Consider the following 14,624-nt stretch of genomic DNA (forward strand, 5'->3'; position numbering starts at 1 on the left):
ATATTAACGAAAACCCCCGATCAGCAACACTTTCAATAACAGAGTGACCATTATCTTTTGTTACCGTTGTTGGTAATAGGATATCACCGAAGATAAGTACTTCAATTGAGCGTAATTAAACGCCTGGAGCTTACAAAATTCTGCACTAGGGTGTGATAGTGAAAGATAAATTCAGACTAGCCCCAACAACAGTCGTTTGTACTTAAAGGTTAAGCCTATGCGTACCAATAGATAATACACTATTTTCTTCAGCATGTATGCGGTTAAACCGTACATGATTCCAAAAGGCTCTCGGTACGACTCGTTACGCAATAAAAGTTGCGTTTGATATTCAACCGAGAAACGATTCTATCCCGCACAATTTCACGGTTTGATCGCCGGTTAATAAAATTCCGGAACGATACGCCTCGTCTCTCGAGGGAGAGTAGCTTTATCGTCAAAGGATCGTTTTCATGTTGGAAATTTGTTTAACCAAGCGAATATTGTTCCTCCGCGTCGAGGCAGACCGCGACTCCCTGAACGGCGCGGGCGTGTGTGTTTTCGCGGCGCGTAGAATATATAATTAGAAAAGGGGAGCATTAGTCCAAGTTAAGATATTCTGGGAATTCAGTGTCGTGCCGTGAAATTCTTGGCCCCTGTTTGCCAGGTTCAACCCTGCGCCGGAAGCTTATGCAATTACACGATTAAAAGAGGTCACCGTGCGGCTATATGCAGCGACGTATATACTTTACCGACGAGTGGGATCTTGCGTCCTCTTCTTCGATGCTCCACACACGCGCACACACGGGAGCCGTACATTGTTGCGTCGCGTGGGGAGCATAAATAGGTAGATAAATTGGAGCCACCTGTGCACCTTACCTCTGGCAACGGCGATTTGTCTTTGTAAATCCTAATAACGATTTACCGCCGTTCGCGATAAATAAAGAGGTATTGTTCTCACAGTTCTCTGTTTGAGTAACAAGTTGAGTAAGCGATTCTAGAAACGTCTTGAACATGCTCGACGCGATTAAGTTCTGATCCAGGATACAGCGACTCAGAAATTTCTCTCGTAAAATTATTTACCTGATATTGAGCAAAATTTATCAGAAAAGGATGATACAAGACTATAAAAATACGTAAAGGAAGTTCGCGTAAAAATCGTCAATTTAATTGGTTGGAAAGCAAGAATTTTCAGGAAAGAAAACAAATCTAGGTAACAAAATACACCGAAGAAAATCTCGACGGAAATCCAATGGATACAATTTCGCCTGGTCAATACCAAGGAAGCCCGAGAAGATCTCCATGGTGCTCAGTTTCCCCTAACGTGTTCACCGATACCGGAAGCGCCCTCACGGCCATTTAACACGCGACAATCAATCTCGAAATCGAATGTTTGTATGTCCGTCCGTGTGCATAGTTATTCGCGATCCACGATATCCGATCGCACAGTCCGCAAACGAACACACGAGTGACCATCGTTCCGGCGGTGTGTTCACGGTTTTTTACGTCGCAACTTTGCGATGATATCACACACCGCCTGCATTATACGCACACGATTCCGTCGCAGTTTTCCCCTTAAATAGCATACACACATATTGTGCGTCGATTCCGTCGCCGAGCGCGGGTGCATCACAGAATGCCCCGCGGATTTGCAAATCGTGTGTGGTGGGCGAGGTCACGGGGTCGTGGAACAGGAGATCGAGACCGAACGATGTCGTCTATTTACCGTTTTGTTCCCCCTTGCCGGAATATGCATAATGCGAGTCGAATCTGCATAATATCGAGCGCAGTTCTTTGGTAGTTGGGAGGGGGCGGGGGGGTTAGAATAAATCGTCGACAGGTGATTACTTCCTTCTTCGTTGGTTTCTTTCTATTCCTCCACGTTGTCGTCGTCTCTCCCGTGCTCTATTGTCAACGAATGGAAATCGATCGGTTCTGGGTCGATTTAATAATCGATCGACCCTTCCGACACCGCGCTATGCAACTCGACTGAACGCTAATCAATCGTACAAGTAAACAAAACGATAGATTCTAGGGGATTCTTTATTATTTTTGTTTCTTTTTCGACGTCATCGACGCGACTGTGTTTTTCCACGGTCAAGCCTTTCTATAGACTAATGGGATTTTGCTTTCGGTCTTTCCCGATGGCAAGGATACCGGAACCAGCGGCTTCCGTGCGCGGGGGGGAAAAAAAGAAAAGTTGGTTCGGGCCGAGGGCGCCGCATAAAATCGATACATTGTCCAACAGTTGTGCAACACACGTACACATAGAATTCAGCCCCGATTTACTCTTCCACCCTACTGTTCCCCTCTGTTGTCTTCCCGCTGGCTCTTGTTCCTCTCTGTTTCCTTTATTATGCAGAGCTTGGGGAAGTTCTGTCGGATGAATTTCGGTCAACCGTGTTGGCGGTTGCAGCTTGGAAATCGAACCAACGGTGGTCCGCGTTGATTGGATCGGTCGTTCTTTAATTTTGCAGGGTTCTCTGGTATATCGTAAGTCATTTGAACACGACATTTGTGGTCGATTGTAGCTTGTTGGGAGTAACAATGAACACGCAGCTTCTGCATTCGTAAACACATCGTTATACGGACGGCCACTCTGATGACACGCGTCAGGCCAGTTTAAAGACAATAACAATCTTCTTCGCCGCTTGAAACGACGCATGTCAGCAGGGTTCTGGTAAGGTGACACTAACAGAGTTCCTCGCGATGATGCAGTTATCAGCAGAAACCGATACTCTGATCTGCACTTAAAGTCTTGCTCCAACGCGATGCGACATATTCGAGTATGTTATTACCATTCCTGGGAACCACAAACGGTGCAATTTATCGTACAATCAATTGAACAACATAATTGTCATTTACAGTTAAACATTGCGTCTTGCTCGAAAGAATCCAACATCAATTTTTACGTTTCCTCTCTTTTAAAACAGACATAAGATACAATGTTCAGAACTACGATAGGAAAATGTTCAAATTCAAAATTAACTCCGTTAAAAACATGCTGTTGCTGATATTAGTTTTCTATATAAAATTATTAACAGTTTAGTAGTTTGTCTCTCATGCAACCAGGGATTCCGATCTATTCTACCCTACTTCCTACATATCCAGGTACAATCAGTCCGACACAATAGCCAGAATATGCAGTAATATGCAATCTGGCCAACAAATTTAGTAACCAAATTGAATTCTTGTCGGAATCAATTAACAACATCCAAACTTCCATCTACCGGGTACTGCGAGAATACCGTGTATACTTAGAACTACTATACATAGTTTCATACGATGATATTAAATTTTTTTATAAAAAGAGTCCCGTTAATGGCAATAATTTAAATAAAATTAAAAGGCGCTTTCTATTAGGCGTACAAATTAATTCGTGGCCCCCACAATTAATTATTGACTCAAAATCGTCAAGATTTTTTTTTGATTTTGAAGATTAATGAAGGAAATCACCACTTCAAATTTCGAAAATTTCAAGAGTTCTGAAATCGTACAAAGTCTCAGATTCAATTTTCGAGAATTTAAAAATTAGGTTCCAACCCTTAATGTAAAGCCATATTTCCACTTCCTGGTTGATGTCCACTGACAGTCCATGAATCACATCTTACACTTTCCCAAAAAAAATATCCAAATCACGAAGCTATATTTCCACACGATGAGACCAGGTACGAAAGAGATATATTCCAAGTCTCGATCGAGTTTCCCGCGTGGGAACGCAGCTTAAGGCGGCATCGTACGCCTCGTTACGCCTTCCAGCGGAGACCAGCGTACTCGGTCTCATCCGCCGGAGGCAATTGTCGCCCGACCAGGAAGCCTGGACACGCGTAATTCACCTTCGTAGACCCGATCCGCGGATCCAGGCTATGACGTAAGGGTACTGAAACAGCTACCGCGAGCCGTGCCCGCGACCTTGAGTTTTCATCGCGTGCCAAGATTACGTTGGCGATGCGTTGCTCGCTCACTCGCGTCGATCAATTATATATACCTGCCACTTAGCCACCGACAAACAAGAGCTGACCGAACACTCGATCCTATGCTCCGTTCGTCCACCCTTTTCTCGCTCTGCTTCACCCGGCGTTCTGTTTCGCCGTTATCGATCCGCGGGGGTCCGGTTTTACGAGCCTCGCGGACGGTCACCTGGGGACCGAAAGCCAAACCGAGCTTTTATCCCGTCCACCGTGAAACAACAGACGCGACAGGCCACCCTCAGCCGAAACACACCGTTGATAAGCTGATTCTCGATCCACCTAGACAAGGTCAACGCTTGTTCGGTCGACAGAGTGACATTGTTAATCCTAGAAAACGGGGCTAACTGCTGGGCTACAGCCGTGAAACTGCAGGAGAGATTCTGGTGGGAAAGTACAATTCGAAATTGCTTGGCCTTTTTAACATTCAAGACCAGGCGGACAATGAAGCGTTGATTATGGCTGATGAATGGTTTCGTTGAAAAGTGTATAAGACGCCTAATGATCCGTCGCGACCCTCGTCCACGCCCTTTTATTATCTCCACACGATCTCCGACTATAAATCATCCTGTCGGGATACGTTCGATGGTTGCACGAAAATTCTTTGCCATATAGGTACACTCACGTGCAAACTCGGCTTGTCTTAGGGAACAAAGTGGCGTAGGGGAAGGGCCATTTACCATTTGGTATCGGGAATTACTGTAATTTATGCTAAGTCCAAATTCAGTTTAATATTTATTTCAGTACTTAATATAAATTTTGCTAAGTGGTAGAAGGCCCTTTTCTTACACCACGTTTTCCCTTAATGGAAGCCGAGTTTGCTCATCAGGGTACATACAGTTCACCACCACCGAGTACAGCCACTACATTCTATCTGGCTGAAACGAAAATCCACGCTAGTGTGGTTCAATGTTCTTGGTATTAATTTATATGACTCGTTCGAAAATGTATTACCTTAATTGGTAGACACGTTATTTGTACCAGCGGTGTCCTCGGTTCACCAAGAATCAGCGTGTCGATTGGAAGCAATTGATCAACAATGTTCGGTGCGATCAACATGAATTATTTTTTGCAGATGTCGATCTACAAAGTCAAATCGACGCTTCGCTGGCGATGCCAGCCACTTATCAGACCCTTGTTGCCCGAGCCCAATTGGCTCAGCAATGCTGCGGATTGGCGCGGGAGCAAACCAGGATCTGCGAGCGGCTGGTGCACGATCAGCACCTTCAGCAACAGGGCTGGGCCGCCGTGGTGGCGAATCTCGAGGACATCACGCAGATGTTCCAGTCCCGAGCCGATCTCCTTCAGCAGAGTTTCACCGTCTATCTATCGGAGAGGCAGCAACACATGGAGCTCCTTCAGAAGTAAGCGACCCAAAAGTTAAATCTACAGATCATCGTGTGAGAGAAACATCCTCGATCTTCAGAATTTCGTAGAGTATATCGTGTTGTATTCTGTAGCTGGTCTATGAATAAACCTCAGTTCGAATGGAACCAAGCATCGAAACCTACCCAGCAATGTGTGACGTTTAAATAATATGCCACTGAATTTAATTAATGATTGATTAAATCGCGATTAGCGTCACGCGGTTGATCGAGGTTGACGATATTAATTGCATGATTGCATTATTACGGTGTTCCATGCAATTCCATTACATTTATACCCATTTTCCAATCGAATTAAAGGTGCGACTAATCGCTACAATCGAGTATGTATCTCCCAATCATCGTCATTGTGTGCACTTTGTTTCTCTCTAAAGGATCAACCGAGCAACGCGCAATTTAATCTGGCCTCGCGTATGACTGACGCAATTTCCACGGAAATGGACCGAATTATGCTAATAATGTAATAAATTCTATCTAATAGCACAGGAGGGAACCTAACAATTCGTTCTGGCTAATTGTTAAATTACCTGTTCTTACTGTCTTACAATTCCTAACCGTCCTGTAAATCCTCTTCGTGTCGTAGCTTCAACACTGACCTGGGTATGCTAGCGAAGATTCCAATTCTACCAGCTCTTCGGGCCCAAGCGGAAGGTCTTCTGAGCCCAGACGATCAGCCGAGTCAGTCCGAGAAGGACACCGAGGGCAGGGACGAAGTTTTGAGTTTGTTCCGGTGGATATCAGCGAAAGACAATCAAAGTAGCCTGGAACAGGTCGCGGAGCAGTGTTCTCGGGGTCTGGAGCAGTTCGATGAGAGGGTGATGGAGGCGTTGAAGTCAGAGGTGAACGCAGCGATAGACAGCGCGAACAAGCAGGACATGAAGGAGATCAAGGGCCTCGGGGAACGATTGTTCGCGTTGGAACAATTGATGGCGCAGACCAAGAAGCTCGTCCAGGAACAGGGTGAACTGGCGCAGGGTTTCCATCAGAATCAGAGCCGGGCGAACAACCTGGGCGACGCAAGCGTCCTGCCCGATCTCTGCACCTCGCACAGACACCAGCTACTAGTGATGCTGCTGAATCACAATCAGCTGAGAGACATACGACGCAGATGCACAAAAGCGAAGGAGGAGCTGTCCGTGAACATCTACCATCGACTGAAGTGGATCATGTACGTGGAGAACAAGATGATGGAGGTGGATGGCAAACTGGTGATGTACAACGAGAGTCTGAAACGGTTAAGGAGACACCTGGAGGTCCTCCAGCAGATTCACCTGGCGCCACAGATGTACATGAACGCGGTGGCTGAAGTTGTCCGGAGGCGAACCTTCTCTCAGGCCTTCCTCGTGTGGGCCAGCAACCTTGCGTGTCAGCTGTTGACTGTTCATAGCGAGGAGCTGGCGCGTCGAAGGGAGTTCCAGAGCAAGTTCGATGGGCACTTCTTGAACACGTTGTTCCCCGGTCTGGAGGACACGCCGCCCCCTTTCGCGACTCAGGCGCCTTCTGTTTTCGATAATGGATTGCCAAAGGTACGTGTAATCTAGCGTGTAGCACGGAGATCTCGTAGAGAATTATTTGGTACTGGTTTTTCCACGAGACCCCAGTATAGCGTCTTTAATTATGGAATTGTTTCGTACTTTTCACAACTAAGAAATGATTGTTACAACGTTGCACTGTTGCAGTTGACGGCGGATGACATGGAGTCTCTTAGATCGCAGCTACCAGACCTGGCGCTCACGGTATCATCGCCGGATCTGAGCAGCATCACCCAGTTCTTCTTGTCGAAGAGTCTCAGCGACGCCAGCACCGACGGGAACAAGGAGAAAGACAGCAGCACCACTTCCATGAGAGTCGACGTGGCTGCGAAGGGACAAGAACGAACCAGGGCGCCGATGTTATCTGACAGGTACCTGATGACTGAACGAACTATGGAACATCGTCTTGCTTGCAATAAGATGATTTCGATTACTGGCTTTTAGTACATTGATACCGTTTTAACTTGTACAGACACCACGAACTCTTTTACTAAGATCTTGATCGATTTTAAATAAGCCTGCATTAGTAGTAATTCATTTTTCAACCCCCCCCGTTATATCGATAAGTGTTCGAAGACTGAGCCCTTGACGGGGTACCCCCCTAATGTTAAGGATGACGCTTGACACTCAGTGCCGAGAAGCCTTCGACCACTCATAGATGCTTTACTGTACATTCTGTTTCCCGTGCTGCTCTCGATTAAATATGAATTGTATGATTTCTAGGGGTGGCTTCGAATCGGAGACGGACACGGAGGAGTTCGAGAAGATCGGGCAGGGCGCAACGGACTCGAAACCCGAGTCGTTCGACGGCGCGAAACAAATGCGTCAGAAACAATTGGAGGTTGGTGCCTCGCGAAGCGTGTCCCCTGCTTCCTCCACCTCGACTAACGTATCCCCGCTGAATTCGAAAGTCGTGGACCTGACGAACCGTTCGTCGTCGTCCTCGAGCGAGCCCGGATCCTTCCATTTCCCTAGTCTGTCCGTCAGCGAGCGACCGGCTCAGCTGAGTCCCTTAACCGAGTGCGCTGAGAACGGCGAGTCAAGCTGTCCGCTTCATCGTGCCACTAACGGTCTTCCTCCCAAATATCGCGACCAAACGTCCGCGCCGACGGCCGAGGAGCCGAACTCCCTGAGCCCGAATCCTTCCTCCCTGACACGGTCCGTGATGTGCGACGGCCAGCAGCATCAACAACGCCACCAGCTGTCCGGCAGTGGCGGTAGCAGTCCTTCTGTCGGCGTGGGGGCTAACGACTTCATGGGTACTGAGTTTTACATGGACGAGTCCCTGCCGAGCAGTCTCAGCGAGCATCCCGCCGACGGCCAGCATCAGGCTATCGTTTCCCTTCTCCAGGTACTGGACGACTTACAGCTCGCTAACAGACCTCGTAGTCGTAGCCGTAAACGTTCCACTACCGTCGATGTGTCCACCCACACCCTCACCGATGGTACACACACTGTTTTTGCTTACTCTTTCTCGGCCTGGAACCTGCCCACCACCCCCCCCCCCCCCGCAACCTACCACCCATATGTATTATAGCAACCCTCTTTCTGCATCCCCATCTTGTTGGACGATTATCGTCAGCCTCTATTTTTGTCCACTTACCTAACCCTTTCTGTGGTTTCTAGGTACTTTCGTTGTCATTTGTCTTTACATTCGCTAGCCGAGCTATTAGCGCTGACTGTATGCAAGTATGTATACCCCCGAGAGACGTTGGTATGTATCTATTGCCTGCCGTCTACCCGTCGTTTGCTACTTTTTCACCGGTCCCTGTCCCTCGACTGTCGCTTGAACCTTTATTTGTAGTCGCATATATGCCCTCGCGTGTAAGTCGTGACGTGAGTGCGTGTGTTTTAATTTTTTTTACAGGATAGCTGCCGTCGCACTCGTATCCCGATCCCCTCGAACCCGAAGTGTATTATCCTGAGATATTCAGTTTTGTTTCTTTTTCAGAATTCCATATCGGTGCAACGCTTTTATCGTTGCATCGGCCACTTTTTTTGGGGGGGGGGGGCTGTCTCGCTATCAGAACTATCTCCCTACTCCTGAGTTTCTCTCCCTCGTCGAACATAAATAACTACATATGTAAAATCTACAATAACACGTAACGATTTGTATAATAGGATTACGGTTACCTCACTACACTACCTGTTTTATAACACTCACACCGCAATGTAAATTTTAACAAATTCGATTTTTCAACAACCCTTTTTTTTTTTTTCAATTAAATCTTCACCGATCCCAATACACGACCGTTTACTTGTTCTCACGTCCCCGATATACATCCTAGAAGGGTTTCATTCACCTGTGCTAATCAGAATGTCTGCCGATCGACGTTTCAGGAGAATCTTGGCAACACCCGTGAGGAAGTGGAGAGGCTACGCGCCATTCTGAAGACGATGAAGGCGGTGATGTGCGAGTCGTTGACTTCAGTCCGTCGGGAACTCGCCGTTCTGAGGGATCGATCCAGCGAGGACAAGGACGGCCTGTCGGAGATGACCGAGCGTGTCCGCGAGGCTCTGTCTCTGTACTCGCGCGAGTGCGATCGTCGTCTTCGGGAACGCGAACAGGAGCTGACGGTGGACCACGAGCTCGAGATGGCGGACGTGAAGAAGCTGATGCAGAGCCGGGAGGAGGAGATCTGTACCCTGAAACGCAACCTTCTGGAGAAGGAGGCTGAGCTGACCGAACACGAACGTCTGACGACCACCATGCGACAGAAACTGGAGTCCGAGCAAACGGAGATGAGAAATCTGCAGACTCGTCTTCATCAACAGCTAGAAGAGCAGCTGGAACAAGCGCGGGTCGAGAAGGAGGCGGCTGTGAAGAAAACGAGCGACGAAAGGTTTATGGAGATAGCTTCTTTGACGAACTCCGTGAGCCAGTGGCAAAAAAGAATTCAGGAGTTGGAGGAGAGTCTAAGCACGGCTAGGAACGATCAACAGAGGATGGTGAAGGAGGCGACCGAGAAGTTGCAGATGGAGTACAAGACCGAGCTGGCGACTGTCAGGAGCCGGTTCAAGCCGATGACTGCGTCCACCATTGAAAGGAGTCCTAGCGACTCCAGCCTTGAGAAAATTGAAGTGAGGATAATTGTCGATTAGTAGACTTTATTTACATTTCATTCGAGTTCACATTAACATATCTATTCCCGCGTTTTAGAGACCGGATGTAATGGAACTGAGCAGCCAGATCCTGGCACAAGTGAAGGAGGACATGAAAATGGAGAAGTCCGCGGCTATTCGAACAGCGATCGAGAAAGAGCGGGCTGACTGTGTCGTGAAACTGGATCAAGAGCTACGACTGGCCAGACAGGTGGTCGACGAGAAGGACCGCGAAGTTGAGATGTATCGGAGAAGAGAATTCGTACTTACCGAGGAATTCGAACAGTACAGGACCATGATCAGGAGACTGGCCGACTCGGACGACTTCAAGAATATCGGTGCCGAGATGAATTTGAGCAACCTGCAGGAATTGTTGAGCCGTCTGCCTTTGGAAAAGGACGAGGTCGAGGTGTCGGAATCGAAGAAAGTGCGGTTGGAAGCGAACGACGATATTCAGATTTGCTTGTCCAGGAGGTTGGAGATGCTCGAGAACGACAACAAGAAGTTGAACGCGGAAGTGCAGTCGCTTAGGGAGTGCAAGGAGACGGCGGAGGCGAAGATAGAGGTCCTGGAATCGGACAAGATCCGGTTGGAGCTCGAACTGGTCAAGGAAAGATCGAGAAGAAGCTTCGCAGTTCAGGAATCCTCGTCTTCGTCGGAGAGTCGCGAGAAGGATATGAACGCTTCTGTGGCGGTTGTTGCGCTAGGATCCAGTCGGGACGCGGCGACCAGTCCGGAGCCTAGGTGTAACTGTATGATTTGTTTCTTCTCCGTCTCGCACGTCCAAAGGAAGATGAAGAAGGTAGCGGCGAAGTTGGTGGAGCAGGGCCGCGTCACGGTCGCCAGCTGCAATCCAGGGGACATTGTGCTGGTCTTCTGGGATCCTACGCACGGCAATTATACCGTGTACCAGGAGTCCACCACTCTCTATTTCCTGAATTCGGACTGTGTCGCCGCTTTGGACCTGGCCTTGAATCCTGAGGGGCCGCCGTTGAGCATTCAGACTATCGCTGAGGTTGTTGATAAGGAGTACTGTCATGCTAGAAAGGTTAGGCTCTTTAGTAGATTAACTTTTCTGATTGGACTCTGTTTGTAACGATTCAATTGTCTTTCATGTTGTCCAGAACGTCTAAAGATTAACCAACAATCGATGTTTCAGTCTGAAAATAGATACCGTGTACCACGTGGAACCAAGTTCTACCGTGTACGCGTGAAAGCGGTGGACGAGAGCGCGACTCTATTGGCGTGCATCCAGCAACAGTAATCGTACGTTCCAATTGGAGCGGAAACCCTTTGATTCTTGCCTGGTTAGAAGCCCTGTGACCCTTGGATTCGCGTTCGACGGATAAACACTGGCCGTTCGAAGCTCAGTTTATTCGAGACGCGGGTCCTCCCAGCTTATGAACATCCTCGCGACCATCCGGAAACGGATCCTCGGATCAAGGCCAAAACCTGCCAGAGCCTGTAGACGCATCCTGAACATCGCCTAGCAGGGAGAACGAAGATGTTTTACGATAGAGAAAAAGAGGTATGGCCGCCCCGATGAGGTGCACGCAAAGCGATCAGACGATCAGAAGGATGCGCTGGCGTTTCATTGTGATATAAATAATTTTTAAACGAGTGAAACATATAATTGCCGAATGCTGTGGTTAGCTGTGAAGTGTAAACGACGATTTGTATTCCTTTTTCCTTTTTTTTTTTTTTTCATAATACGAACTTGAATGAGCGAATATGAGAGAAAGAGGACGAGCGTGAGCGAGAATGCGAGAAAATGAAGGTGAGTAAGAATAAGAACGAAATAATATTATAATAACGTAATCGACGACTTTTCTTCTTGTAATTTGCTAAGCCGACTGCGAGTGTAAAAGAGTGAGAAAGACAGGAAGTGAGAGCGAGAGAGAGAGAGAGAGAGAGAGAGAGAGAGAGAGAGAGAGAGAAAGTGTTTTTCATTTTAACTTCGGACACCGAAAGCGAAACTTCCTCGTTCCGCGACTCGATTCAACGCTATGAATTATTAATTACCATTACTATTATATTATTCTTATTATCTTTGCATTGCGTGAAGAAAAGAAAACGAAGACGAAGGAGAACGAAGCGAAACAAAAAAAATCGTAGTAGAGTAAGTTTTACAAGGAAACCAAGCATGCAGTTACAAAAAGGGGAAGAAAAAACGGTAATGAACACACGGTTGCTTTGTACATGCAAGAAAAATATATATTATATACGTATGTGTTATATAATATATACGGGTGTGCTCCGTTGTATCAGACGTACAATATTCGCGTAAACGATGTCGTACACGTAGGTCCTAAGCAGGATTTTCTAAAGAAAAAAAAGGAAGAAAAAAACGAAGTATCACGTAGCCGTGTTGTGCAAGCCCTCGTGATACACACCCTCGTGCACGTTAGTGAGAGTTATACGCGTTTAATTTGGAAACAAGAAGCGAGCCGCCTTCGCGTGTTTCCCGACCGAGATTTCGTTCAGAGTTGCCCCCGTGGTCGACGCGAATTGTCCTCGAATCTGTTTACCACGAACGGTATCAGCGAACATGTCGATCGTGTCAACCCCCCTCAGTCTGTTGGGTTCGAATTTTCCGCCGAAACGGTTCCACTAACGCGCAGAGAACGCGGATCAGCGTTCCACAAAAATATTCTTAGTAAATCTAACTAAGAAAAATTCCGTATGGAACCGTACACCGAATTTTCGAATCTTAACGCGAAAAAAAGGGGGTTAGGTCGTTACCAAGATGGCGGACGCGCGATCAAAAGGACCGCGGCGGCACACCTGTCTCTTCATTTTCGAAACGTAACGAGATACGAATATCGTTGACGAAAGATTATTCGGTCTTTCAAGCCCCGGTTCGCGAGGCAGACTCTTCGTAGCACGAATTTTATAACTATATGCCGTATAGTCATGCATAAACACACACGGACACGTGTACACACATATAACACACACACGCAGTCGCATATATATATATATATATTTTTGTTTTTTGCCCAACGTTCTGTGTCAAAACGCGTTCGAGGCCTGCGCCCGAATAATACTACGTATATCGCGAGAATATTGAGCGTACACCACGGAGAGAAACACAACACCGACGAAAACTTCTTTGCGACAGATCGCTCGTAAGAATTTTTTTTCTTTTGTTTTATTACCGATTCTGTACCGTTCACCTACAAATATCAATTCGTTTCTCCGCGACAGTTAAGCACTCATAGTATCGTACAATAGCTGTGATCGTTAGGCTCGACGTTTTCACTTCTACTTAGTCGTTAGTTAATCTTAATTCCTTGGGCCCCGATGATCGACCAGCCGAGGTCCGCTCGAACTCTAGTTCCACCCCTCGGGCCACAAACTTCTGTTTCCTCATTAACTAATATCCAGGGGTGGTGGTTCGAAACGTCGAGCGGATCTCGAAACGCGGAACGACGATCGTTTCCCCCGACGTCGACCATCGGGACCCGATTTTCGAGTTCGAGCGCGACGCCGCCGCCAACCGGTCACGGCGGTCCGCCGAAAGAGATGCTGATAAGTAAGATAAAATGAAAAAGACGATGCAACAAAAATGTTCGTTTCTGGTAGGTTGTAGCTCGAGCTTGTCGAGAGAACGACGCCACCTGCTTAATGACGTAGCGCAAAAGTAGCTCGTTTAAAAAATGATTCCTCTTTCTTCTAAAGGTCGACAAGAAATCGCACCCGCGTTTACCACACGTGCGCGCATGCATGCACGGGATTTAGCACGAATTTTCTGTGGACAGTTTCGGGAGCCCTGCGCCCCGCCATGTCCCGTTCATATAATAGGTACACTTTTTTCTCTCCGATAAAACCCCCACACGATCGTCCTCGCGACCGATCGACATTTCCTGTCGTTGCGTCGATTCGCTGAAACGAAACGAAAAGAAAAAAAAAAACACAAAAAAAAATGAAACACCGAGTTCACACGCACGCGACCCCACGGTTCCTATTAGTCCAATTGTTTGCTTCACGGTTTCGAAGGGCCACGAAGAAACCTTCGGAGGCACTCGTAGAGCATTCTCCGCATTTCGTCACTTTTGATGGAACGGATACAGAGCGTGATCGTTGAGAGAAGAATCTTAGACTTCACCTTGAATGTTTCGAGTCGATACGAGTGTGAGTGTTTAAAGGCATGAAGAAATTTTTGTGAATGTATTGAAGTGTGCAATTTTCTTGCTATCGAGCGGAAACCCTGTTACCAATGTTAACCCTTTGACTGCGGCGCACTTTACCTCAAAATAATCAGCATGTGCGGCTCGATATTCATTTGACATGTTGTGAGGACGTATATATATATATATATACGTATTTCGCAGTCAAAGGGTTAAAATCCTGTGGTATATCAGTAGGTCATGTTAGTCGAGGATTCACTTGACGATCACGTTGTATAATTTCCGCCAAGAGTACGCTTCTCGATTTGCAGGACGAACAAGCTCTGTCCACGTAGAGACACTATGTTTGTATCTGTATTGATTCTCACACACCTGGCGCCCTATTCTTCGAGGGACCCTGGACGAGCATCTATCTGCGACGTCGATAGACGGTCACTCGACGCTGCAGCTTATGCTTCGATAGCTACCTCGACACCCTCCTCCATTTGCGCGAGAAAAATGCAACGACTGTTCCTCCTGTTCGTCCCT

At 47.2% G+C, this 14,624-nt stretch overlaps 1 protein-coding gene across 1 annotated transcript in view; it reads left to right on the forward strand.

The window, feature by feature from the left end:
* Positions 1-14,400, forward strand: part of LOC107191121 (RB1-inducible coiled-coil protein 1) — a 50,480-nt gene extending 36,080 nt beyond the window's left edge. Inside the window, exons 3-9 of the mRNA XM_015580076.1 lie at positions 5,023-5,311; positions 5,916-6,858; positions 7,012-7,235; positions 7,588-7,705; positions 9,205-9,945; positions 10,025-11,014; positions 11,126-14,400. Coding sequence (XP_015435562.1) covers positions 5,023-5,311; positions 5,916-6,858; positions 7,012-7,235; positions 7,588-7,705; positions 9,205-9,945; positions 10,025-11,014; positions 11,126-11,230 — 3,410 coding nt within the window. The 3' untranslated portion in view covers positions 11,231-14,400. The remainder of the gene's footprint in view (positions 1-5,022; positions 5,312-5,915; positions 6,859-7,011; positions 7,236-7,587; positions 7,706-9,204; positions 9,946-10,024; positions 11,015-11,125) is intronic.
* The last annotated feature ends 224 nt before the right edge of the window (positions 14,401-14,624 follow it).

Source organism: Dufourea novaeangliae, unplaced genomic scaffold, assembly GCF_001272555.1.
Source record: "Dufourea novaeangliae isolate 0120121106 unplaced genomic scaffold, ASM127255v1 scaffold221, whole genome shotgun sequence".
Classification (NCBI taxonomy): Eukaryota; Metazoa; Arthropoda; class Insecta; order Hymenoptera; family Halictidae; genus Dufourea; species Dufourea novaeangliae.